This window comes from Eschrichtius robustus, chromosome 15, assembly GCF_028021215.1.
Source record: "Eschrichtius robustus isolate mEscRob2 chromosome 15, mEscRob2.pri, whole genome shotgun sequence".
In the NCBI taxonomy this organism is placed as follows: domain Eukaryota; kingdom Metazoa; phylum Chordata; class Mammalia; order Artiodactyla; family Eschrichtiidae; genus Eschrichtius; species Eschrichtius robustus.
The window spans coordinates 30926734-30953817 of NC_090838.1; the positions used below are offsets into that span (position 1 = coordinate 30926734).

Genomic DNA, 27084 nt, shown 5'->3' on the forward strand with positions numbered 1-27084 from the left:
AGGGCCTGAGTGTCCAGGTTGAGGGAAGGCAAAACAGAGAAACGTTCGTGAATGCAGGAGCTTAACCAAGTTCCATTAGAAAGTTTCCTAAATCCCCAAAGGGCAAGGAGGTCTTAGCTGACATCTGGGCTCCAGAGTTAATGACTTTAAGACATTTTTTATATCTGAATCAATACAAATTGCTTGCTTTATTAGTTTTTAAATTTCCGGGGGGAGGTTGTACCAGGTATCTTTCGGTCCTCCTCAACTCAAGACACCATGATGCCTCTTATGTTCTAAATTACAGTTTCTGAAAATCTGGTCTTTGAAAGCCCTCCAGGTGGTCTGTGGTTGCCCAAATGCAATGAGTAGGGTTTTTTGAAAGAGTATTTTCTGCTAGAGATTTGAATTCTCCATAAAAGGGTACAGAAATAGATATCTGAAAATTATAACCATAGAGATGGTCATATGCTAGGCAAACACTTCAGATGGTGTGTGGGGTGTGTGTGTGTGTGTGTGTGTGTATGTATGTTCTGTGGTTGCAAGCAGAAGCTTTGAGATAGGTGGTCCAAGGGATTCCTTCCGTGTGGTTTACAGTCTAAAAATCTCATTTGGGATGAAATTAAGCCAAACACTTTCAAGACAGTAAGAAATCAAGCCACTTTGTTTGAAAATTTTTAAAACTGATATTTCAACTGAGAAGATATCTTGACCCTAAACATTTGCAATTTCATTTCTGACCATAATGGAGGGTATCTTGGCCACATCTCACTCACATTCAATTTTATTTCTAGTAGTGTAAATAACTACTCAGCTTTGAAGTTCAGTGCTGAGTCATATTTTTTGGGGATGGTTTGGGAAGAGATTGACTAGGAAATCCATTCTTAGAGAGGGTCTTTTGAAAACCTGCATTAATTTTTTATCATTGTACTTATTTTCTAACTTCAGTATTAAAAAAATGCTGTTCTATCCTTTTGTTCAAAACCGTGACAAGAGTGCAGATCATTCAGAGAGCAAGAATTTGGTGGCAGTATAGTTTTATTTAATTTCCCCAAATCATAAAAGCAGTCTAGGACGATAAAAGAAAAACACTGAGGACATCTTCAGCAAAGCTAGGTGAAAAGGAATTCCCACAACTTCAGAGTATGGGTGGGTGTGTCAAAATATGAGACAACAGCAGGGCCTGAGAGAGAAAGGGAAGTCCAGAAAGATCTTATGATGAGGGGATTCATAAATTACCAGCACAACGCACCCCTGAAAGGAGAGGGTCATACATTATGTGAGAACCTAGGTGAGCAAATTGAAATACCTCCAGTGAGAAAGACTCCCGGTTTGGTGGGGGAAGGTGGCTGGACTGTGCTGTTGTGTTAGGCTGAATCACAACCCCCCAAACATATCAGGTTCCAATCCCTGGAACCTGTGACTATGCTTCCTTACGTGGCAAGGAGTCTTAGCAGATGTGATTAGGGGTCAATGAGGACATTATCCTGGCTTATCCAGGTGGGCCTAAGATAATCACACCCATCATAGGAGGGAGGCAGGAGGATCAGAATCAGAAAGGAGATGTGACGACAGAAGCAGAGGTTGGAGCGGTGTGCTTTAAAGAGGGAGGAAGGGGCCATAAGCCAAGAATTCAGGCCGCCTTGAGACTCTGGAAAAGGCAAAGAAATGTATTCTCCCTGAGAGCCTCCAGAGGGGGTCAAGTACTGCCGATACCTTGCTTTTAGCCAAGTGAAATCCATTTTGGACTTCTGACCTCCAAAATGGCAAGCTAATAAATTTGCATTGTTTTAAGCCCCGGAGTTTGTGGCAATTTGTTAGAGTGGTAATAGGAAACTAGTACAGATAGAAACTACATTTCCCAGAATCCCCTTTACTATAAGTGTTGGTTAGAGTTGACCAAGAGATGAACTTAGACAAGATGTGGGATGCAGGAATGAGTGAAGCAGGAGCCATTCCTCTCTGCAGGTCTTTGTGATGAGGTGAGGTGTCCTGTAGGGTGCTTGCTCTCCTCTGTTCCATGTCTGGCTCTTCTTCCACACTGCAGGCCCCGCTGGTCCATAGCAGCCCCAGGCCTCCCATCAGATGCTTGCTGTGAGCACACAGAGGCTATAGCTACACCAAGGCAAGGGCTTACTATAGACCCCTCCTCGAGTTCCCCTCCATAGCCCACCTCAGTGCTGGACACTTGGCTTCTCAGATTCCACTGCCTTCTTCAACCCATCCTCTAATGCCAGAGCCTTGAGAAGATTACTTAGACAATGTTGGAGTGTCTCAAAGTGATTATACCATTTACTTTGCAATGAGTGGAAGTTTCTCTTGTCCCAAAACTTCACAACACTTGTCATTAGCAGGTTCCTAAATGTTGACCAATCTGTAAGCTATGTGCTGATATAACCCTGTGGGCTTAATTTGCATTTCCCTGTTAACTAATGAGGTTGGACATCTTTTAATATTTATAGTGTCCTTCTGGATTTGCTTGCTTGTAAAGTGCATGTGACGTTGGCATATTTTTCTACTAGGTTATCTGCCTTTTTCTTATTGATTCATGGTTCTTTATATACTCTGGATATTTGTCACTCATCAATTATATGTATTGCAATAACCTTGTCCCAGTTTGTGGCTTGTCTTTTCACTATTTCACTTTTTAAAAAATTCCTAATTTTGATGTGATCAAATTGTAACAGTCTTTTTTTTTTTTTTTATGGTGAGTGCTTATTGTGTATACGTTAAAACCCAGCAATTCTACTCCTGGATATATGTCCTAGAAAAACTCGTGCAAAATTCTCCAGGTGCAGAAATATTCATAGCAGCATTGTTCTTAATAAGAAAAAAAAACCCAAACCTAGATGCTCCCTAAATGTCCATCAAGAAAGGAGATGAATCCATGTAGGCATATCCATACAAGGTAATGAACTACAAACACACACATTTACATGTATTTATTTCACAAACATACTGTTAATGGGAAAAAAAATAATTATTAAAATTCAAAATCAGTGCAAGTTAAAAAAATACGTTATTTGGGGATAAAAACAGAGGTGTTAAGCTTTAAATAAAAGGAAGGGGGCCGTTCTCACAAACCTCAGGATTAAGGTTACCTCTGGGGAGAAGAGGGAACATGAGATGAGAGGGGCACACAGTGCTGGGGCTTCTAAAGTTCTTTTTATTCCAAGAAATATTTGCATAGCTCTTTGCTTTATTATCTTCTTTGAAATGAGAATATGCTTTATATACTCATTGTTATGTGATCCATTTTTCCAATAAAATATTTTAACAGATATTACTCTCCTAACAATAGTATCTGTCATTTGGTTTAAGGGAGCTGAATAGAAGATTCTGCATATTTTAGGGGAGCAGCTGTGGAGCTGTTGCATCAGAATCACGTAGGCCTTGTATTAAAACTATAGACTGCCAGCCCCCACCCAGGCTACAGAATCACAATGTCCAGGATGTGGCTGAGGATCAGTGTCTTTTTTTTTTTTGCAGCTCAATATCGAAAAAACCACAGATTTAAGGCATGTGGGATCTTCCCGGACCAGGGCTCGAACCCATGTCTCCTGCATTGGCAGGCGGATTCTTAACCATCAGTGTCATTTTGACCAGGTAATTTTGTACCTAGGTATGTTGGGCCACCCCAGAGCACTCAGTCCTCGGCAATAATCTCAGGGCATTTGTGGCTCCCTACTGCCCTCTCATGGCCAGTTTTTCCACCCAAACTGAGCTGAGTAAGCCAGCCAAAATGCGCAAGGGAGCAGATTCTGTCCTGGATCAGTGGTCTGTCCCGGGTTGGTGGTGGCTCTGAGGACTTTGAGTGGTTGGACTAGATGCCAAAACATGGCACCTAGAACCCACTAGCTTGTCTGGTATTTCTGTTGAAGTCCTAAGTGCTCTCTTGCGTCTTACTTTCCTGAAACTTATCTGTGCTCCTTCTGACAGAGATGATCTCAGGGACCCACAGACCCCCTCCTATCTGCTCCAGACCCTCCTGCCCACAGAGATGCTCTAACTCTGGATCCTGCCTCCCTATCTGGACCCACCATTCTCACACCCCTGCTCTATGTTACCTGGTCTCCTTTTCTGCCTGAACAAGCATCTGTGGTCTAATTAGACCCCTGGTCCTGTGCTCTCCTGCAGGATCCTCTCCTGCCCGTGACTTCCACAAGACCAGGGCTGTAAAGAAGCTAAGACCCAAAGCCACAGAGAACCGCAGCCCTGAGGCAGATGAAGGCTCTGAGGCTTCATTGAACATGCTCAGTGCCTGCGGCTTCTCCCACCTCCAACTTCCCTCCTCCTCCTTTTTCTGTCTTCCTTCCTCAAATGGTCAGAGTTTCTGATTCCTCACATTGAGCTTGCAATGGGCAGGTTGGCGTGGAAAAAAATCATGGAATTGGTGTAACTCAAAGGAAGATCCTGGACCAGACCCCAGGGGCATATTTTAAGTGTGTGGAATTCCCACTTATTTTGCCCCACCTCTATCTCCAGCTCAGACCCTGTAAGAATCCTGAATTTAGACCCTGTTATTACGCACGGCCACTGACCTCTCTTGAGTGACTAAGTCCCTGCTTCCTCTTCAGGAGGTCATAACCTGCCCAGCAGATGGGAGTGAAGTATGATCATTAAAAATGTGCATTTAGAATAAGAATTGGATTTGGAATCTCTGCTTGCTTATATGCTGGGTGGTCTTGGTACATTCTTTTAATGTCTCTAAACCTCAATTTCCTCATCTGTAAAATGGGGTTAACAATATATAACTCAAGGTTTGTTGTGATTGTGAAATGAGACAGAGCATGAAAAAAAAATCACTTCTGTATCACATTCAACAGAAGTGCTTAATAACTAGTATTTGCTATTATTTATTATGAAGTCTAGACCTTTTAGGGCTCAAAGGGCTGTATCTTTGGGGTGGAGTTACTCAGACCCCTGGGCAGCAACTGTTGCACAAAGGCTCTTTTCTAAGCTCCCCAGGAACTCTCTAGAGAATGCTCCAGCTTGACTCCATTCTGACCATCTCCAAATTCCATGACTCTGGCCCAGCAGCTGGAATCTTCAAGCAGGGATCACACCTGTCAGTCAAGTCAGCCAAGACCCCTGCTTAGTCTACTCCCCTTCTGCCCTTCTCCCCCTCCTCCCTGCCCTTCCTCTCACACTTTCATGAGATATTGTCTTATCCACATCCATCTACTGTCACTCAAAGTCTGGGAGTTGAGGCTTCCTGGTTCAGAGACCACTGTTTTCTAATAAGGTGTCACATAGTCACAAGCTTCAAATGTAATGGTTGAATCCCTGAAAGAAACGCTTCAGAGTGCCCCAGGAAAGCAAAACAAAACAAACAAACAAAAAACAAGAAACATGTGACGGTCTTGATATCATTCTGCTGTGAAGCCCTCTATGCACGTGTTCTGCACCCCGCCCCCTTCCAGGCCTCTGCTCCTACCCTCAGCCCTGACTTGCTTACTCAGCGCTGCCCTCCCTAGTCAAGTCTCGGTGGTGGGGAGCGCGGACCACTCCTTGGGTTACCTCCTGCTTGAAGGCAGGGCTGTCGCAATGGTTCATTCCTAGGGACCACAGGCGGACAGAGCAACCGTTGCCTGACTCATTGGGGACATTCCCTTAAGCCATCCCTCTGTTCTCTAGGACATAGAGCCTGGAGGGTTATTGATAGCACTGTGGGCACACTCACCTTGCATTTAACCATAAAACAAACTCTTTATTCACACTTGGACATTGGAGAAAATGAAAACCTCACAATAACCATAAAACCTGAGTTACGAGCCCAACTCTGCACTCACTGGCTATGTGACCTTGCTAAGAATTATTTTCCCCCTCTGGGCTCCTCATCTGCCGATGAGAGGGCTGGGCTGGATGGTCTAAGAGGCCTCTTCCAGCTCTGCTGGGTCAACACCAGGTTCACGAGTGTACAAGAAAGTCATGTGAGGTCTTTCTACAGCCTCGCCCTTCTGAGAAGTTCCAGTCATTCAGCGAACATGTCTGTCTGCTTTATTGCTCAGTGAGCGTCAAGGATAGGTCCTTGACTCACTATGACAAAAATCCTTTAAGGTGACTTACTTGAGGTCCCAAAGTAAATCAATTTCAGAGGCCAGAACAGCAGCCCAAGTCTCCCTCCCAGGTTTATTCCATCAAGGCAGCCCAAGGCTAAAAACATCCCAGCCACCACCACCCATAGAAAAATTCTTGATAGATTGATATCTATGAGAAACTTCTTTTTAACTTAAATTTTAACTTGCAAAACGGTGTGTATCGAAACATGTAGATTGTCATCATTCAAAACTCTTCCTTTAAACTGCATGAAACGTTTAAAAATTGTGGCGAAACTACATCAATCATCTTTTTCTTTCCATTTTTTTTTTTTTAAACAACAAACTCGGTTTCATTCCACAGCCCCCATGCCACTCAGGGCCCGCAGCACTGATTCAGCGTGGCAGTACTTGGCATCTCACAGCTCTTCATTTCAGAAGCTGAATGCTTTATACGTGAAGCTTATTGGCACAGAAGCCCACACAGGTTCAGCTCTGAGTATTGAATCCCCGAAGACTAGTCAGGCTCCGAGGAGGAAAAACACTGAAAGCAAACATTTTTTTCCCAAGGCAACATCTTATCTCTGACTTTGTTCCCTTATCTAAGAAAAGAGGACTGAATTCTTCCTGCTTTCCCAGAGCAGTTCTTGTATGTGTGAAGCAATGTTTATTTCTTATTTTCCTCTCTCATAATCGCAACTTTCATGCAAATTTGCAAAAGGAAATTAGAGATTTTGTAGAATCTCGTGGTCAGGAAGTCTCTTTTTAGATAGGTATGCTTAATTGTGTCACCATTATTTTTTATGAATAGGCCAGTTTGTCTCAGAAAGTTCTGCTACCCGACCCAGGTAGGAAAGCAGGCTAGAGTTCCTGAAACCCCTAGGGATGGAGTAGGAGGGGGAAGCTGAGTGCTGAGAGGGCCAGAGACCAGAAAAATCTCATGATCTATGATCGGGCCACAAAAGAAACAAAATGCTGGACCTTGAAACTAAAGGCCATGGGAATAACCAGAGACACCAGCAGCTGAAGCCAGAGCATGAACCCAGAGAGAGAAAGTGAACGGGGATGGGAAGAATCCCAGACTTAAAATCCCAGACTTAAAATCTTAAAATCTTAAACTGAGTTACCTTGAGTAGGCAATTTTGATTTCTCCCATCGCATTGCTAGCCAGGATTAAGGGATTAAGGATTCTCGACCCTCTATATTATTTAGGTCTCTGTTAATGATGTTTCTGGCAATGTAATATGTTGCTGGAACACATCCTCCTTTTTAATACAGGCATTCATTACTCCTTAAAGTGAAAAAGTATTAGCAGGAGAGCTAGCTAAGGCTCAGGATCAGCATTCTATTTTCTGAAGGCAGTTAATGAGCTAGAATTACTCTCAGAAGATAGGAAATACCTGAGACTGAACTATTCTGATTTGAAGGCAGGTTTAGAAATCGGACTCACTTTTATTGACACATCTGAGGGAAGATACCAAATCTGTTAATGAGGTAATTTTGTTTTCTTACCCACAAGGCTCCCTGAACAATAGCCATTCCCCTCCCTGTTCTTGCCATTTGAAAGAGCCTGCCTCCCACAACAGAGGTGCAAATAACAGTTACTAATTTTTCTAAAATATCTCCCTTTCAGCTATGGCACAGGGATGATAAGTTAAGGCCATTGAGACATAAAGAACATCTAGGGAAATCTTTTTCACTCACAGAAGTAAAGTGATTCATGAGGAGAGACTCCATCTTCTCTCCTGCCTTTGGAGGCAGTTGTGAGAGGGCATGATTCCTAGAGATGTGGCAGCCGTCTTGCAACCATGAGGATGCAAGCCTAGGATGAAAGTCAATATGCTGTGGGTAGCAGCACGGAAATATGGAAAGTGTCTGGGCTCCTAATGATAGTGTTAGGATGCTGAATCAGTCTAACCTCCAGACTTTTTAAGATGTGAGATAATAAAAATCTTGAGTGTTTAATGCACTTCATGTTGGTTTTCTGTTACTTGCAGCCAGACATGTCCAAGCAATACATTAAAAGTCATGGCAGAACTAAGTCTTATAAGCTCTGAAGATGGAATTAAAATGTTTTAGTTTGTATTCTAATTTTCCTGCTGTGATTCTTTGGATCTAGAAAAATTGGACAGGGAAAATCAGGCAGATGAGAATCCAGACACTATGATTAGATATTCCTTACAATTATTTTAAACATTTAAAGATAAAAAATAAATTTTAGTTTACATTTAATGATTCCTAATGTTTTAACTTTCTAGTTTTAAAGATTACATTTCCCCTCTTTTGCAAAAACCATACTCCCCAGGCCCAATTTCTTTCCTTACAGCTTAACTGCATCTACCTTCTATAACAACCTCAAGACAATATTTCTGAGAGCTCTCGTCTTTAAAAGTGCTCACCACCTGGTTACTATGTTTTCCTGTTCTTTTTCTTCTTGTCCAATTCTTCCATCCTGCTGAAGGCATCTCAAACCATAGGCTTTTACATAAACCACAGAATACATAAGAATTCTTATTTCAGAAGGAAATCTTGCCTGAGTTTGCCAGCAATCGTCAGTTCATATGAAGATATTCTTAGGATCCATAGTGTACGAAAATCGAGCATTAAATTGCACCTAAAAATTAGGATACGTGATTGAAGAGACAATGATATTGCTTAAAAACTCTTCAGTGCAAGAGATCTCTCAATAATTGCATTAATATGTTATCATTTGACATGAAACATTAAGATAGTATTGTACCAAGACAAGGGAGAGACTGAGAAAACAGCCAGTACGTACAGCAGGACTTTAGAGCCCCTGCTGTGTACTGCAGAGTTCCGCTTCTGGATCTGGGTTACACACTCCACCTCTCACTTGGTCAGAGTGGCAGACCCCGTTGGCTGATTAACCCAAAACCATTCACAATCTCCTTCACTCTTCCATTCTTCTACTCTGGAGGTCAGAAAATCCCCTTTCCTGGCTTTTCTTTCAACTAGAAATGTCTATGTGTTCATTTCCAGCCAATGAGTTACAATCATAAGTTTCATGAGGATTTCTGAGACAGCTTTTCTTTCCTGATAACTGGCACCATGTCTCTCTCTCCCTTCTTCCAATCTTGAGCAAATCAAGCATTAGGACCAAGAGCCAATGTTGTGGATGATAGCGCAGAAAGATAGAGTCTGGCCTTTGAAGGCATCATTGACTGGTGAATCAATGCCAGCAACCACTTGCTTTTTTTTTTTTTTTTTAAAGCTACTGTTAGTTGGATTATTTTATTGTTGTTAACTGTGGTTAAAAGCATTCCTGAGTGATAGGTATTTTCCACTTTTCTCCTTCAGGCAGAAATTCTCAGAGCTTATTACATTTAGAGCATGTGGCCAAACAAACCCACAAAATATCAAATACATTCTTTGCTACCGCCCTTATGCACCCCCTCCCTTCTAGTATCACCATCCTTTATCTAGAGACTTACAACTGCTAATGGTGAGCATGTGACTTTCACCAGTGAAATTTCCTACATATGCAGAATTCAAAGGTGGAAGAGAAAGCACTCTAACCACTGAACTTAGAAGCAGTAAGTCCCACAGGTTGGGAAGACACATCATTATCTGAATTTTAGGACTCTGCCAGACCTGGTATGAGTCTTCCCAGCCACGCCCAAATCCCAGCACACTTTCTCTCCACGTCACCTGTTACTTCCCCTGTCCACACCACCATCGCCTCTCCACTGGATGAACTGAAACCCCTCCCAGTTGGACTCTCTGCTTCTACATTTGTCCTCTACTCCATGCTCAGAGTATCCAGGCCAATTCTTTAAAAATGAAAACCAGATCCTTGCACTCTCCTGCGTCCCATTATACTTAGAATGAAAGCCAAATGTCTTATATGGTCTCTAGCATGTGGTCCCAGCCTGCACCTCCGGTCCCATCCTGTATCACTGTCTCTCCATCACTGTGGTGCAGCTACACCAGCCTTCTACTTGTTCATCTAGCATGCCAAGCTCATCCCCAGCTAAACGCCTTTGCCCAGCTGTTCTCTCTGTTTGTATTGTCCTTTGCTTGGATCTCAGCTTGGAGCCTTCCTCCTCATAAGGTTTTCTCTAACCATCCAGTCTAAACTTGCCCCTCTGTCACGTTCCCCTATTTCAGCTTACCATAGCCATTAGCTCTGCCAGCATATTTTAGAGTTGCTGGTTTGTCTGTCGTGTCTCCCCCATGAGAATGTCATTGCCCTGAGTCACCCCGTGTGTCTTGCTGGACTCCAGAACCTTGCCAGGTACTTAGTAGGTGCACAGTGGACCCTTGGATGTAGCATAGGTTATAAACAGACAGCCTCAGTTCATAGACTTGTAGCAAAATCTTTTAAGTCACATGAACATGGCTTTTTCCTTTCAAGACCCCCAAAGACGTCTATGGAATATGTTTATATAAAGTCTTCAGAAAGAAATCAGGAAATGGTTTCCATCAACAGGATCCAGTAGTAAGTGACTCTAGATGTAAAGACAAATTTAAATAGGTGCCTAAATGATGTGATTTCAGGGGTTATGACACAGCCTCCTACCCCTAAAATTCATCTAGGGCAGAATTCCTCAACCTCAGCACTGCGACATTCGGAAATGATAATTCTTTGTTACGGAGAGCCATCTTGAACATTGAAACAAGTTTGGCAGCTTCCCTGTCTGGTGCCTCCTACATGTTAATAGCTTCTCCCCAGTCATAACAACCGAAGTGTCTCCAGAAATGGCCAAATTTCGCCTGGGGGTCAAAATTGTCACTGGGTTGAGAATCACTAGGGCTTATTGAGGTGAAAAGCCCACGGTCAGGGCTAATTACGTTATTCCTGCACTGGTTCTGTGCTGTTGTATCCATTTTATAGTAAACGTTAATAATTGGTAGAGATGGTCTAATTTCATTATTACTGTTCAGAGTTTTGTTTGTTTTTTTTTTTTGATTGTTCATACATTTTGTTCTTCCAGTTGAACGTTAAAATAATTTTGTAAAATACTCCAGAATGGCCTGTTCTGAGTTGAAATTTTGTGGATTAAAGTGGGGAAACATAACATCCGTAAAATAGTAAATCTGTATATCCAGGAATATAGCATGGCTTTTCATTTATTCCAGCCTATTTTTATGTCTCTCACTAGGGCTTTAACTTTTTCTTCATGTGGACGCTGCTCATTTACCATTCCTGCAATAAAGTACCATGACATTGTGGCTATAAGCAGGGGCTCTGAACTCACACTGCTTGGCTCTAATATCAGCTCGAGCACTTCCCAGCCATGTGACCTTGTACAAACTGTATAACCTCTAATCACGGCAGTTTTTCATCTATAAAATGGGAATAATAGAACTTACATCACAGGTTTGGTATGACGATTAACAAGAGTTTGTTTATAACATGGAAAACACTTAGAAGAGTGTCTGGTTTATTGTAACCAGTGTTATTGTAACAAAGAAAATCTTGCACAACCATAAGAAAAGGCTAACAACTGATAGAAAAACTGCTGGTAAGCATTTAAAACTGAATATTATTTGGAGGACAATTAGGCAATATTGATCACAATTTCAAACATTTATCCCTTTGACCCAAGAATTCCAGTATGAAAAAATTTTACCTACCTATTGATATTTAAAGAATTTAATAATTTAACTGTCAATGCTCTCCAGCCAAAGACCACCAGGAGCACACCTGGAGTTGATGGTGAGGTGTCTCGAAAGAGGTTATTAGAATGAACATATAGGATTTGGGTTTGGGTTGGGTAATTTTCGGGAGGGTGCTCTAAGGAATGCTCTAGAGTGTGCATTGTCAGAAAGAGGGAGCAATTCTAGGAAGGGTATCTTAATAAATCTCACATACAAGGAGGGCAAACTAGAGGTAAGATAAAACTGTAACTAGTAAAGAATTAGCAGTTACTCATTTAGCAAGAGAGACGTGTGTTTGGCATTTTGTGTTGCAGTGTCTTATTCTGAGTTAGATGTTCCGTGAGTCGTTTATGTCCAACAAGAGAAGGCTCTATCCTCCCAGTACCATCCTCTTAGCGCCTTGCTTCCAATTCTAGTTCCGCTCCTGATATGGGTTTCTCTGTTTGCAGTGCTTTTACGTGGCTTTTGCATAGTACCATGACAGATCAAATAAAAGACTTACTATCATGGATATTTAGATATTGTAAACATATAATACGTGTGGACAGAGTATGTGGCCTCTGTACTATCGTTTTGTGATCCCATCTCCACCTAGATTTTCAGTCTTTACATTTTCCTTTTTCTACAACAACTCTTAATGAATTTATCCCCTGTGTGATTTTCTTCAATGATCTAACTGATGATCACAGAAACCCAGTCTAATAAGTCTAATAAAACCATAGTGTTCAGGATAATCAAAAAGTACTGAGAGGCACATTCCCTTTGAGCTGGAATCATGAGAATGGTTTCTCAGCGATTCATGTAGTGAATGTGAGCCTGCCTTATCTTTTCTGGTTATCACAAAAGTTCAAAAGCTGCCAAATTTTATCACTCTTTTTTTCCTGAGATATACTTCAAAAGGCCCTCCTTTTTGTGAGAACGGTTGTTAGAAATTGAGGCAATGTTTTGAAAAGTAATTTTCCAATTGCTCGAGTGTTTTGAACCTGCAAACTTACATCATCCTTGTCAGTTATCCCAAACTTTCATTTGAAAGTGTAAGTGCTTGCTCTATCTGGGTAAAGTGCAACAGATTTTCCCCCAAGCTGTGCTAATAAAGGTCACAAGCATACCCACCCCCAACAAGGCCTCTGACTTTATATGTAGAACCCTAGAAATACTCCTTTAGATGTCACCTAAGTGACCTCCCTAAATCCCTTCTAATTTTAAGTCTATGAATTTACAAACACACTACAGAACCTAATAGCAAAGATCTAACAAGTTGTGATTTCCACAAAAGCACTGGACTGGAAATAATCTTAAGGAAACTGGAAATCAGTGCTAGATGAAGATAATGAACATGCTTTATCATCTTTAAGGTTAAGACTTGGAAGACATTTCATAAAAAAAAAACTATGAAACAGCATCCAGTATTTTGCTAGTCACTTAGTAATAAAGGGTAGCATTTCTTTTTTAACATCTTTATTGAAGTATAATTACTTTACAGTGGTGTGTTAGTTTCTGCTGTATAACAAAGTGAATCAGCTATATATATACATATATCCCCATATCCCCTCCCTCTTGCGTCTCCCTCCCGCCCTCCCTATCCCACCCCTCTAGGTGGTCGCAAAGCACCGAGCTGATCTCCCTGTGCTATGTGGCTGCTTCCCACTAGCTATCTATTTCACATTTGGTAGTGTATATATGTCCATGCCACCCTCTCACTTCGCCCCAGCTTAAGGGGTAGCATTTTTATTCTTTAATATTTTAAAGTTTTCTTTCCCTATAAGTAAAATAAGTAATGCACAAGGGGGAAACTTCAGTGAACTTATTATTATTTTGTGCATTAGACATAAACTAACACTGCCTTACCCTTCTGCACACTCATTGTCTGAGCCTACACTAGCTCTCACTGCCCAGCCAACACACAGCAGAAATGCACACTAGCAACTAGGCTTCAGCAGGAGAGGCAAGAAAGAGCCCTCCATCATAAGTGAGGAGCACTGAGCTTTTTTTTTAAATTTAATTAATTAATGTATTTATTTATTGGCTGTGTTGGGTGCTTGTTGCTGCGCGCAGGCTTTCTCTAGTTGTGGCGAGTGGGGGCTACTCTTCGTTGCGGTGCGTGGGCTTCTCACTGCAGTGGCTTCTCTTGTTGCGGAGCACGGGCTCTAGGTGCATGGGCTGCAGTAGTTGTGGTGCGTGGGCTCTAGAGCGCAGGCTCAGTAGTTGTGGCGCACGGGCTTAGTTGCTCCGCGGCATGTGGGATCTTCCCAGACCAGGGCTCGAACCCGTGTCCCCTGCATTGGCAGGCGGATTCCTAACCACTGCACCGCCAGGAAAGCCCAGAGCGCTGAGTTTCTATTTACTGTGTGACTTAATCGCTGAGAGCCTATTTCCTCTTCTGCGAGATGAAAATGAAAATCCATGCTCTGTCCATCTCAGAGGTTGGGGTGACAATAACACAAACACGTGGACGCACTTTGAATGCTCCCAAGTGCCCCATGATTGCAAAGTGTTATGTGTCTGATAAAAGGAGGCAGAAAGCATTCTCATACCTCGTGCATGAAATCTTTGATTGGGCTCACTGGTTATCCGCATCCTGAGAATTAACTGGTGGGAGCGAAGGAATTTGGCGAGCAGAGAACGACTGTGACACGAATGATTAATCTGGGTGACAGCACTAAACCCGTTGGCCAAGAAAGAAAGAGCAGGTGCTGCTCATGTGATCATTGCCTCATCTCATCTCTTGAAGGCTTGCTAGGACACGTGAGCTGAGAGCTGCCAAACAGGCCCCAGGGCCAGGGGTGCACCTGTCAGAAGACGCTGGAGAAGCGGGTTGAAAGAAAAGGAACTATTTTCTTACTTCTCCCTCTCTCTCTCTCTCTCTCTCTCTCTTTCTTTCTCTCTTCTCTCTCTCTCTCTCTCATTTTCATTTTTTACTTAGGTGTTTGATGCCTTTTAAGCCATAACTTAAGCCACAGTAGCAACAAATTATTTTGATGAAAGATCTTTACAGATTCTACTTCTTAAAAAGAGGAGAAAATCATGATACCTAATGATGGTCATGTCTCCATAATAGCAAATACTTAGCAGAGGAAAATACTGGAAGTGCCTTTATGTCTAAAGTTGGAGTCTCACAATTAAATGCTTTATGAAATTTTTTTTTTTTTGCTTTATGAAATTTTTGAAGCTATTTTCACTCTGTAAAATGTCCGTATGTAAATAACTAAATTATTCATATTAGTTTGTTAACAGTCTTTCATTTATGAAATACAGACACCTCCTGAATTGTGTTTCCTGTACAATGTCATTATGTCCAGAAGAAAAGTTCCTCTCAGTACCCTTCTGTTTGAGAAATGGGAGGTTTCTGTTACCAAGAGAGAAAGTAAATGTCATTACTGTCAGAATTGTCTTTTTTTTGTTTTAAGGAGGATTGGAAGGGCTGTTCTGCTTCATGTGAGGAAGTCAAAGAGCCCCATGGCTGAATGGGTAGTTCCTTTATTGCTAGAAACCTGGCAGAGGCTGTGGCTGGTGGTAGGAGTTTTTTGCATTAGCTGGTAAGCAGACGTCGCAGCTGGAGGATGGGTCTCTCTTTTCATTGGACAGTTATCAGCTGCTGCAGCTGGCAAGGTCAAGGTTACTTTTTTTTTTTTTTTTAAGTGGAAGCAGCCAAGGCCATAGCACAGATAGATGATTTCCTGACATCAGCAGTTCTGAGTTAGAATTCAGCTGAAAACCATAGAGCATATTATCCTATGGATTACGAAGGATTTTATGGGGTTACTTAGGAAACAAACCACGATTTATATAGCATGACTTTATGATAAGATACGTTCTCAGTTCTGAACAAACCACAATTATTTTCTATTACACTACAAATGGCTTGGTCACTTGCTTTATGAGACAAGCTTTCTTCTAAAATCATTATAGTGGTGAATTTCATCTCTTTCTAGATTCACTTCTCTCAATGAGAGTCCAAATATATGTCTTAGTTATAAAGATAGGAATACAACTTTTATGAAATGGAAAAAGTTTTAACAACGGTTGATTAATTAATGTGCCTTTATTGCATCAGAAGAGTGACCATCTTTATAGACTGATTTGCGTACCAAGAGGCTGTCTCTATCTACTGAACAATTTCTAGAAAGATATTGTTCCTAGGGGAAAATAACTTTTCTTTGGATAGTCTGAGGACAGTGAGTCTGGAAAACTGCTAACTCCAATTTTTTTCCCAGGAGAACCTTACACAAAATTGACTTGCCATCCAAGTCCTAAATGAAATCTTTTTTTCTAATTTTTATATATAATTAAAACTATTCAGTTATTTTAACTAACTTATACATGCATATATTGTAACAATATTTTGTCTAACTGACCAACATTTGACTTTTTTTTCAATCTGCCACAAACAATGAAACTGACCTTGACTTATAAAGCTGACATACATACTGTCAAAGATATCCCTGAACATTTTCTCTCAAGATGAAGAAAGAATGCAGAAGGGAGGGGTAAAGTGACTTTCTGCTATGACTTTGTTGAGTTCCATTTTAGAGAATATCCAAAGCTGTTAACAGGTTGACTTCAGAAACTCAGTGTAAGAATGTGACTTACAAAATCTCCTGGAATATCTGAAGAATCTTCATTCCTATCTTTATGTGTCATGGAAAAACTGCTGATAATCATTGACCAAGGTTAGTATCAATCAGGCAATGTATATGCCTTTCTGAACATGACATTGAATAAAAACTTAATTTTTCTAACAAAACAAAAAGTTTCTTATAAGAATTCTGTACTTTAATGAGGTAGTTCTATTTTTAACAAATTGATTCAACATTGAATTGCTAAATTATATTACATAAATATTGTTTCTAACCTCTTTTATACATGTCTTTTTAAAATACCATTTAAGATTCGTTCAGTACAGGAATATTGGGTCAATTATTTTATTGTATTTATGTGATTAATAATTTATTACACTAATTGCTTAGTCTTGTGGAAATAGTTAATAAACTTATCCTCATACCTTTCTCAAAGAAGGCATTTTTCCCTTGGAAGGTCCAATTTAGTCATAGGTATCTTTTCAGAAATTTTGGGAATAATCTTCTTGTGTTCTAAGGATCCCCTAAAATTAAAATAAGCCCAAAACTGTTAATTTTAGACACAGGATTATTTTTCCCCAAACTCTATTCCTAGCCTACAATGAACATGATAGACCCACCATAATTTTATACCCTGTGGTTTAGAGATAATGGCAGACCCCTACAAGGAAGCCCTCCATGCGATAAGTGCTCTGTCTGGAGGTTCAGTTCCCATAGAGGGAGCAGAGAAGGCTGAACCCCAAGTAACTGAAGTAGGAGATGCAGACAGAACACGATCACTTGAGAAGTGCTATGATGTACTTACAAAAGGTGCTATGAAGAGTCCCCTTCCAATGTTCCATCACAGGCAGCAAACCCTCACCTGTAATGTAATTTACCTCAGTAGACTGTTGGGAAGATGGAATAAGATAATTCATATAAAGAATGAAGCAGGAACTGAGTATAAGAGTTAATCAATCTTTTTGCTGTGGCTGTTGGTTCTCCCTCCAGTTTACAGACCTAATTTGGGCAATTTGGAGCTTCAGTTATGCTTGGATGGCTCCTTCCTCCACCAGCTTTGTCATTCAATTTCTTCCTGGATATAAACCACTTAGATAAAAGCCAAGAAATAAAAATAAAACAAACCCCCCTCTCCAACATACACTTGACACACACTTCTCATGTTCCTACCATATAAAGGACGGCAGATTTCTTAATGCTTTCCTCTTGAGTGTACATATACTTTCAAAGAATTTTTTTCAACTATTTATCTAATATATAGAGAATGTGCACTGTGCCAGGCGCTGGGGATACAAAGAGAAATACATCCTTGCCTTGAAGATGTTCAGCTCAAGGGCACCACAGTCACTGACCAAGCGGTAATGATAGTGTACATGAGAGCGGGGTGCAGAAAACCAGCAGGGAGGGGGTTTCTACTCATGGAAACTCCTTATCCTTCTGCAGAGTTTTGGCGGGGCCTGGAGGAATTCTTCTTTGGGGGAGGAGGAGAATGTGTGGAGTAGCTGCTCAAGGGAAACAGATTAAACTGGATGAATTGTTTTTTGACAGGTGGCAAAGGGTAGGGTATTCCAGACACAGAGAGCAGTCTAAACAGAGACTGGGGAAACGTGTGATTTATGGAAAGAAAATAAGGTAGTTTGCCTATAGGTGAAGTGAAGGATTGATGTCTGGTGAAAATGGTAGAGAAAAGCTGGAAAAGTAGGTGAGGACAAATTGTGAAGTGCCTGTACATCAGAGGTGTCAGCTGACTGTAATGCTGTGCTAGTTGTGATGAATACAAGTGTCCAAAATTACCATAGAAAATTACCATAGAATGGCTGGCTTAAATAGCAAACATTTATTTCTCATGGTTCTGGAGGCAGGAAATCAGAGATCATAGTGCCAGAAGGGTTGGGTTCTGGTGAGGGTCCTCTTCTGGGTTGCAGACAGCTGGCTTCTCATTGTATCCTCACATGGTAGAAAAAGAAAGAGCTCTGGTCTCTTCTTATAAGGGCATTCATCCCATTCTAGAGGGCTCCAGCCTCATAACCTAGTTATTTCCCAAAGGTCTCACCTCCAAATACCATCACACTGGAGATTAAGGCTTAAATATAATGAATTTTGGAGGAACACAAACATTCAGTCCATGACAAACAGCATCTTTGAGATTCCTAGTGATTTGTTTTTCCCCTTCAGACATTCCTTTGAGACCACATTCCTAGTAGAGATAGGTAGAATCATTCCTTCTTTTTTATGTCATCCCTACAACAGCGCCTGGAGAATATAGCTCCTCTCTACTTTTTAGTTTTAACTTTACCAAAGATCAATGACCACCGCTCTGTGAGTTTCTACCTCGCAGATAATTTTTACTGATCAAGAAACAGAATCAAGGGGAACAGGTGTTAGTTACATAGGCATACAGAAAGAGTCCAGCTATTTTACCCCACTCCCTGAACTTGAAGAACAAGTCAGTACCAGCTAACATCTTTCTTTTGGAGCAGAGGGTTGGTAAGGCCCTGTTCTCAGCCCACCCTCCACATTTTTATTGCAGACCTCTTCTGTGCTGTGTGCTGAGGATGCAGCCGTGAACAACTCAGTGGACTCCTTCTGGACAAGCTTAAATCTCAAGGTGCTTCAAGCTTCTTTTAAGAGTTATTGAAGAGACAGTAAAGTTTCTTTTGGAAAGAAATCTCATTAAAAGAGATCACCCTGCCAGACAGGTTTATATTATGTTGTATTGTTTAAATAAAGCAAACATTAGCATTATATTGTAATATCTTTGTAAACCATAACAAAGTGTGAAAGAAAGTGGTTCTTAGGAGTGCTTTATAGTTTCAAATCTTAGAGGCTAAGTATTAGTCTGCTGCCTTCCAAAATATAACTTAGTTTTAATAAAATGACGTGGCTAGGCTTACTTATTCTTCAATGCAGCTTGCTTAAAGCTCAAAAAACATTTTATAGTCTTAAAGATCCTGTAGAATCTCCATTAGTAAATAGTTTGGTATGGATTGTGAAATTAGCCTTCTGATTCTTTAGAGGAGTTCTTTTGCTTGTTTTGTTTTTTGATAAATAGGAATGCATCCGTTTTTAATTCCATTCAGCACATTGGTAGGGAATTTAGTACTCAAGGCTGTTTCCTGCAGGCCTAAATTTAAAGCTCAAAGTGAGGACAATACAGAAGGGAGTGAATGTGCAGTTTTTAAGAGTTCATTTGGCAGAATTTTATTTTCATTCTACAAACCACAGAAAGCGAAGCTGGGTAAAATCTCGAATGTTAAGCATCGAGAAGATAGTGGTTTCCGCCTAAAGGCAACTCTGAATGGTGGTGGGGTTGAGGGGTGGACGGCGAGGCTGGGGATTTAGCTCATTAAAAGAGAAAGTGAGTTAAAGTGAACCTAGGATAACTTGATTAGTAATTGATGCAAGACGTCCGCGTTTGACTCTGTCGTACGTAGGGTTCAAGGCTGTGTATAGAAAGGGGCACAGAAGAAGGGTGAAACTAGGGCAGGGGGGTGGGTTTGGGGCGGGAAAGAACCGAAGGGAGGGTGGGTTTCGGGAGCGGCAGTGATGGGAGAAAGCGCGCTGGAGGCAGGAAGCGCGCGCCGAGCCTCCCGCCGGGCCGGGCGCGCTGGCCCTGAGCCAGGGCGCGGTGGTCGAGGCGGGGAGACGAGCTCTGAGGGAGGCGGCACCCGGGCGGCAAAGTCCGGTGCTGGCTGAGGCGCCCGGCGGAGCGCACTTGTCTCCGTTTGTAAAAGGTGCTCAGGGCGCCCGCCCCGGTGAGTTGACCGCCCGGCGGGAAGAGGCGGGAACCGCGGGGCGAGCGGCGCGGGCTCCTCCCCCGGCGCCTCAGCTATCTGGGTCAGGACGAGACGGCCGCGGCGCCGGACCTCTGGACCCGCTAGCTCTGGGACTACTGTCCGCCCGCCGCTTCGCTCCCAGCCGCCCCGTCGGCAGGTCCCCGGTGTCCGACAGCACAGAGACCGGCGCGGCGAGAACTGGTGCTGCGCAGGTGGGCAGTGGGCATCTCGGCTGTCCAGGGTGGGACGCGGCCGAGGATCGAGGCAGCACTTCCGGCAGCGGCCACCGCACTTCCGGGTCGTGCGGGCGTCCTTTAGGCGGCCGCGAGCGTGGGGGGCGTCCTCCTCCGGGCGGCAGAGCCGGCTTGTAGAAGTTTACCCTGGCGCAACCCTCGCCCAGCCGGTGCCTGGGAAGTTTCAACCCCGGAGGTCGCCAGTATTTCCGCGCGGGCGCCCGGCGTGGGGTGCGTGGGGAGCGGGCAGCGTGCTGCCTCGGCCCGGCGGGTCCCTGCGAACCCCGATGAGTTTCTGCCGGAGACACTTGCTCGCTTCTCACCTGGGCTCCCTGGGTCTTTCTTACCTTTGAAACTTAAGCAAACGTTTTTGTTTTGTTTTGCTTTGTTTTGATCAGATTCTCCACTTATTTTACACAAAATGAAGGCTAGATTTTCAGTGGGACAAACATTTGCAAATAAGCCAAACATCAGGGAGCCCTAAATGAAAAAGAAATTATAAAATAGGAAAAAAAAAGAAAACCGAAAGAAATATGAGTATTAGAATTCACTTAGAAAGTATCAAGTTATCCAGGTCGCTGTGGAGAATCTAATCGCTAATTCAAGGTCTCAGAGCAATTCCCTTGGGAAACTTAAAACTCAGGTTCGTTTATAGCCCATACTGTGCCTTTACCCTTGCAAAACTTTTCATCCATCTTCCGAATTTATCAGAGTTCTATATTTTATGTATTTCCCCCTACTAATCAGCTGATGAATTAAGTGAATATATATGCTAAATATTGCTGAAAGCATTGTAAGTAACTTGGTAAAGCATAATTTCCATTTCTAAAAATTAATTTTAATTAAAACTAGAACATGAAAATTAAATGTTTTCTGAAGTTAATGTTTTATGACAGGTTCTACAAACGAATTTTAATGCAGAAATTTCAGTAGAGTCAACATTTTGATGATTTACTATTTCAGCAGAATTCTTAATTCTCTTCTGGGCAAACAACCTTTAATTATGTATTACCCATTAATTTTAGATGCCAATAATTTATAATAAAATAATGTCTATTATTTTACATTATTATTAGCACCTTACAAATTGAAATGTGACAGGAATAATACTTCGTATCTGATTATCTAGTCTATATATATATACTTTTTTTTTTAAACCAAGAATCAATCTTCCTTCCTTCCTTCCTTCCTTCCTTCCTTCCTTCCTTCCTTCCTTCCTTCCTTCCTTCCTTCTCTCTCTCCCTCCCTCTCTCTCTCCTTCTTTCTTTCTTTCTTTCTGCCATGGGATCTTACTTCCCTGACCAGGGATTGACCAGGGCCCCAGCAGTGAAAGCGCTGAGTCCTAACCACTGGACCACTAGGGAATTCCCTAGTCAATATATTTTTAAATTACTGTGTTTTTATACTAAAGTGCAAGTGTCTACTACTAATGTGATAATTAAATGTATTAAAGTTATGTAAATGATGTAATATAATGTAACCTTTGAAATTATACTGCAGGCAAGCAGGTGTTCTGATGTATTACTCTTCTCTACTACTATTTTTAATGAGTGGCATTTTACAAATTATTGGCTTAGAAGCACATTCATTTTATACTGATATAAAACTCAAACATAGCTTGAGCTATTATTCTCTAATTGTGATTATTTAAAACAAATACCTCCTCCATTGATTTTAGATTTTTTCCCAGTTGATTTTCTCAGTTCTGAAGTCATATTTCAATATGGTAGTTCTATTTTTAGCTATTTAAGGAACCTCCATACTGTTCTCCATAGTGGCTGTATCAATTTACATTCCCACCAACAGTGTAAGAGGGTTCCCTTTCCTCCACACCCTCTCCAGCATTTATTGTTTGTAGATTTTTTGATGATGACCATTCTGACCGGTGTGAGGTGATACCTCATTGTGGTTTTGATTTGCATTTCTCTAATGATCACCGATGTTGAGGATCTTTTCATGTGCCTGTTAGCCATCAGTATGTCTTCTTTGGAGAAATGTCTGCTTAGGTCTTCTGCCCATTTTTGGATTGGGTTGTTTGTTTTTTTAATATTGAGCTGTATGAGCTGTTTGTATATTTTGGAGCTTAATCCTTTGTCAGTGGCTTCGTTTGCAAATATTTTCTCCCATTCTGGAGGTTGTCTTTTCGTCTTTTTTATGGTTTCCTTTGCTGTGACAACTGTGGATCTTTATTATAACACTGCTTTATAACTTAGGACCCTTACAACAGTATATTCTCTTTTTCCCTTCCCATCCTTTGGGCTATTGTTGTCCTACTTTCTTACTTCTACATATGGTAAAAACCTCATGATATGTTATTGTCATTTTTGCTGTAATAAGCAAATATTTTATGAATAAATCTTAAAATGAGAAAAATGACTTTTATATTTTGCCACATGTTTGCCACTACTGGTGCTCTTCATCCTTTGTATAGATCCAAGTTTCTATGGGTTATTATTTTCCTTCTGCCTGGAGAACCTCTGTTAGCATTTCTCGTAGTGAATGGCTGCTGGTAATGGATTCTCTCAACTTTTCTTTGTTTAAAAAATTCATTATTTTACCCTCATTTTTGAAAAATATTTTACTGGGTGTAGAAATGCAAGTTGACAGTTTCTTTCAGCACTTTAAAGATGTCACTCTGTTGTTTTCTTGCTTGAATAGTTTCTGAGGTGATGCCTTGGAGACAGTGTCTGCTGTAATCTTATCTTTTTTTTTCTGTACATAATATGTCTTTTTTTCCCATCACTGGCTGCTCTTCAGATTTCTTTATCACTGGTTTTCAGCATTTTAATAATGTTTTGCCATGGTTTGGTTTTCTTAATTTATTCTTCTTGGATTATGTTGACCTTCTTGGATCTCTGGGTTTATAGATTTTGTCCAACTTGGAATTTTTTTGGCCATTTTTCCTTCAAATTTTTTTTGTTACCCCTCCTTTTCTTCCCTTTAACTATATGTGTTTTAGACTGCTTGATATTACCCTGTAGGCTCTACTTGGTTTTTTGTTTGTTTGTTTTTTAGTCTTTTTAAAAAATCTGTGTGCTTCATTTTGGATGATGTCTTAGTCCATTTGGACTGCTATAACAAAATCTTGTAGACTCTTGGCTTATATACAACAGAAATTTATTTCTCATCATTCTGGAGGCTAAGAAATCCAAGATCAAGGCACTGGCAGACTCACTGTCTTGTGGGGGCCTGCTTCCTGGTTCATAGCTGGCACCTTCTTGCTGTAACTTTATGTGGTGGAAGGAACAAGGGATCTCTCTGGGGTCTCTTTATAAGGGCCCTAATCCTATTTACGAGGGCTCTGCCTCCTAAAGGGACTCCATCCAATACTATCACCTTGGGGATTAGGATTTCAACATATGAATTTGGGGGGACACAGATATTTAGTCTATAGCAGATGGTTTCTATTGCTATGTCTTTGGGTTTACTGATATTTTTTTTTCCTGTAGTGTTTCTCTGCTGTTAATCTCATTTAGTAAAATTTTATTTCAGTTATTTTATTTTTTATCTTTAGAGGTTCTATTTGGTTCTGCTTAATGCCTTCTATAACTTTCCTCATCATGTTTATGTTTTCCTTTAGCATATTTTTAATATTTATTAAATAATGAACGTAAATATCTGTAATAGTTGTTTTAAAACCCTTATCTGCTAATTATATCACCTCTGTCATTTTCCTGCTTTTTTACATGTCTAGTAATTTTTGATTAGATGGTCAACATTGTGATTTTATGTTGTTGAGTTCTGGATTTTTTCTATTCCTATAAAGAGTGTTGGACTTTCTACTGAAGGCAGTTAAATTACTTGTGAATCAGTCTGATCCTTTGAAGGCTCATTTTTAATCTATTTTAGAGCAGGTCTAAATAGCCTTCACTCTAGTGTTAATTTAGCTGCATTAGCAAGCCATTACCCTTCTGAAGCCTCTACTGAAAGTCGCAAGTAACTCATACACACTCTACACTCTGGATGGTAAACAGTTGAACACTTACCAGTTCTGTGTAATCTTTAGGAATAGTTCAGCTTACAGATCCCTGGTAATTGTTCTTTCCCTTGAAATTGTTTTTTGCCTGGCTCAGTGGGGTTTCACTCTATGCATGTACAGATTGGTATTCAATTAAAGATGCAAGGAGAGGGACTTCCCTGGTGGTCCAGTGGCTAAGACTCTGCATTCCAAATGCAGGGGGCCCGGGTTCAATCCTTGGTCAGGGAACTAGATCCCACATGCATGCCACAACCAAGAGTTTGCATGTCGCAACTAAAGATTCCATAGGCCGCAACTAAAAGGACACCACATGCCGCAACTAATGATCTCACATGCCACAACTAAAGATCCTGCATGCCACAACCAAGATCCCGCGTGCTGCAACTAGGACCTGGTGCAGCCGAAATAAATAAATAAATAAAAATTTTTAAAAATTAAAAAAAAAAAAGACTCAAGAATAGCCCTATGCATTTTTTTTTAATTAATTTATTTATTTATTTTTGGCTGTGTTGGGTCTTCGTTGCTGCGCGCGGGCTTTCTCCAGTTGTGGCGAGCCGGGGCTACTCTTTGTCACGGTGCGTGGGCTTCTCATTGCGGTGGCTTCTCTTCTTGTGGAGCACGGGCTCTAGGCACCTGGGCTTCAGTAGTTGTGGCTCACGGGCTCTAGAGCGCAGGCTCAGCAGTTGTGGCACACAGGCCTAGTTGCTCTGTGGCATGTGGGATCCTCCCGGACCAGGGCTCAAACCCATGTCTCCTGCATTGGCAGGCGGACTCTCAACCACTGCGCCACCAGGGAAGCCGCCCTATGCATATTTCTGGAACTCTTTCGCTGCATAAGTCCCTCATCTTCAGTACTAAGTGGGCACAAATTCTGGGTGCTTCAGTTTCTCTGAACTCTGATCTCTGTTCAACTCAGTGAGATTACCAGGCTCTGTTTGGTTTTCCCTTCCCTGTGCCATAGCCCAGAAATTGCGTCCAACTGGAAACCTGGGGAGATCATAGTACTTTCCTCTTTGTTTCCCGTTTATCAGGGATTAAGGGTGGCAGTGCTATAATAATTTGCTCCTTGAGAAAGTGTCAGGAAAAACAAACCGAAATATTTGCAAATTTAATTTCCTGTAACAGACAGTTTACCATTATTTGTATCATTTCTCCCAAGTTGCAAACAAAATTTAATACAGGTGTTTACCTGTTTATAAAATAGGGAAAATTGATGGGAAAACAATTTTGGAAACTTCAAAGTCTGTGTAAAAGCCTTATTGTATTTTACTCTCATTACAAAAGTTTATCATTGTATTTATATACTCATTGCCATTTTAAAGTCTCAGAAAGAAAGGGGGATTTATATTATTGTTTTCCTTTAGTGGCCTTTAAGAACAGCGATAAGCAATAAAACTAGTGAAGAGGGGATGAAGTAAAGAAAGATTATGGTGCATTTTGTCAAAGTAGCTAAGTTTATATGCAACAAGTTTATGTTTATATGGAAGTTTATAAGTTTATATGGAAGCTTAGGCCCATGTAGCATAAAGCTTGGGTCTTTGATGCAAAATGGTGAAAGTTCAGAAGGAGAAAGGAGTCAAAGAAATTAAAGAAATTACTTTTTTGTTACTTTAAAAATAAGTGAACATTTGAAAGAAAATAAAAACAGTAAGACCTCAGACAGAAATAGAAATGTAAGAAGCAGAAGAATTCCAGGTCAGAAGAAGAAGGAAGGTAAAGCCTGCACATACATTAGCATCTCTGCTTTCCATGTTGAATAAAAGAGATGAGGTGGTTACAAACTTGCCAAAACTCTTTGTATATTTTATATCTCAAAGCCCATTTTAAAATGTTTATCACTCTAAATTGGAGTACAAAATGTTAACTAGATGCCAAGGAAGAGCTTTTTCTTGGGCTTTCCTTAAAGATTAGATAAAACCCAGACATTAGCACACTAGTTAATTTTATACAAATAAAAGGTTCAGACACAGTTAAGCATAATTTGAATTCTTAAATAGTTTTTCTCAGAAATTTATAATGATGCTTTTACCTCTACCATACCCTTTAAAAATATATGGTAAAGAGTAAATTTCAGATCATATGTAGAGTACAAATTCTGAATTAAAGTTGATACTTTACACTGGTTGTCAATAATATCCATAAAGGTAGTATTTCTACTCAGCCACATACATTACAGAGGCAATTACTCGTAGTTTATTTTAGTTTGTGATTTATCAAGTGTTATTAAATTTTTTTGTGATGAGGTGGACTTTGTTTTTGTTGATTGAAAAAGCCCTAATATTTTTGTCTTGGGAAAGACAGAAACAATGTTCATTTACATTTATACTTTTAATTTTAGAAACAAAAACCAGGAAATGCCTCGTTCCACAAACAAAGAAATGATACTTGGCATCATGGTGGGAACTACTGGAATCAGCTTGCTGCTTCTGTGGTACCACAAGGTTCGTAAACCAAGGACAGCAATGGATTTACCTAAATTTCTTTCTTTGGGTAATTCACTTGATTTGATGCCTTTGCAAGATGAAATGCCTAATGGCCAAGGAACAACAGCGATCTTTCAAGGAAGGCAACTTCAGATATTGGAGAAGTTAAATGAATTACTGACAAATATGGAAGAACTCAAAGAGGAAATCAGAGTTCTTAAAGAAGCCATTCCAAAGCTGGAGGAATATATCCAAGGCGAACTTGGAGGGAAGGTAACTCTTCACAAGATAAGTCCTCAGCACAGAGCTAGAAAAAGAAGGCTTGTTACAGTTCAAAGTTCAGCAACAAGTAATAGTTCAGAGGAAGCGGAAAGTGAAGGAGGGTAAGATTCTTTAAGATGTTTCCCATGTTGAATTGATTATTTGTTGCATTATTGCTATTACTTAGGTACTTTCA

The 27084-nt window shown here is 40.8% G+C and overlaps 1 protein-coding gene and 1 non-coding gene across 3 annotated transcripts in view; both read left to right on the top strand.

The window, feature by feature from the left end:
• The first annotated feature begins 19904 nt into the window (after positions 1–19904).
• RMDN2 (regulator of microtubule dynamics 2) overlaps positions 19905–27084 on the top strand; it is an 82472-nt gene continuing 75292 nt past the window's right edge. The window contains exons 1-2 of one of the 2 annotated variants that reach the window (XM_068564297.1): positions 19905–20204; positions 26543–27010. In XM_068564297.1, the coding sequence (XP_068420398.1) occupies positions 26559–27010 (452 nt within the window). In that variant the 5' untranslated portion in view covers positions 19905–20204; positions 26543–26558. Of the gene's footprint in view, positions 20205–20339; positions 20869–26542; positions 27011–27084 lie in introns of those variants that run through there. The other variant, XM_068564298.1, reaches the window with a different exon arrangement.
• On the top strand, positions 24360–24432 carry TRNAW-CCA (transfer RNA tryptophan (anticodon CCA)). Its single transcript has one exon. It is a non-coding gene; the product is annotated as a tRNA-Trp (tRNA).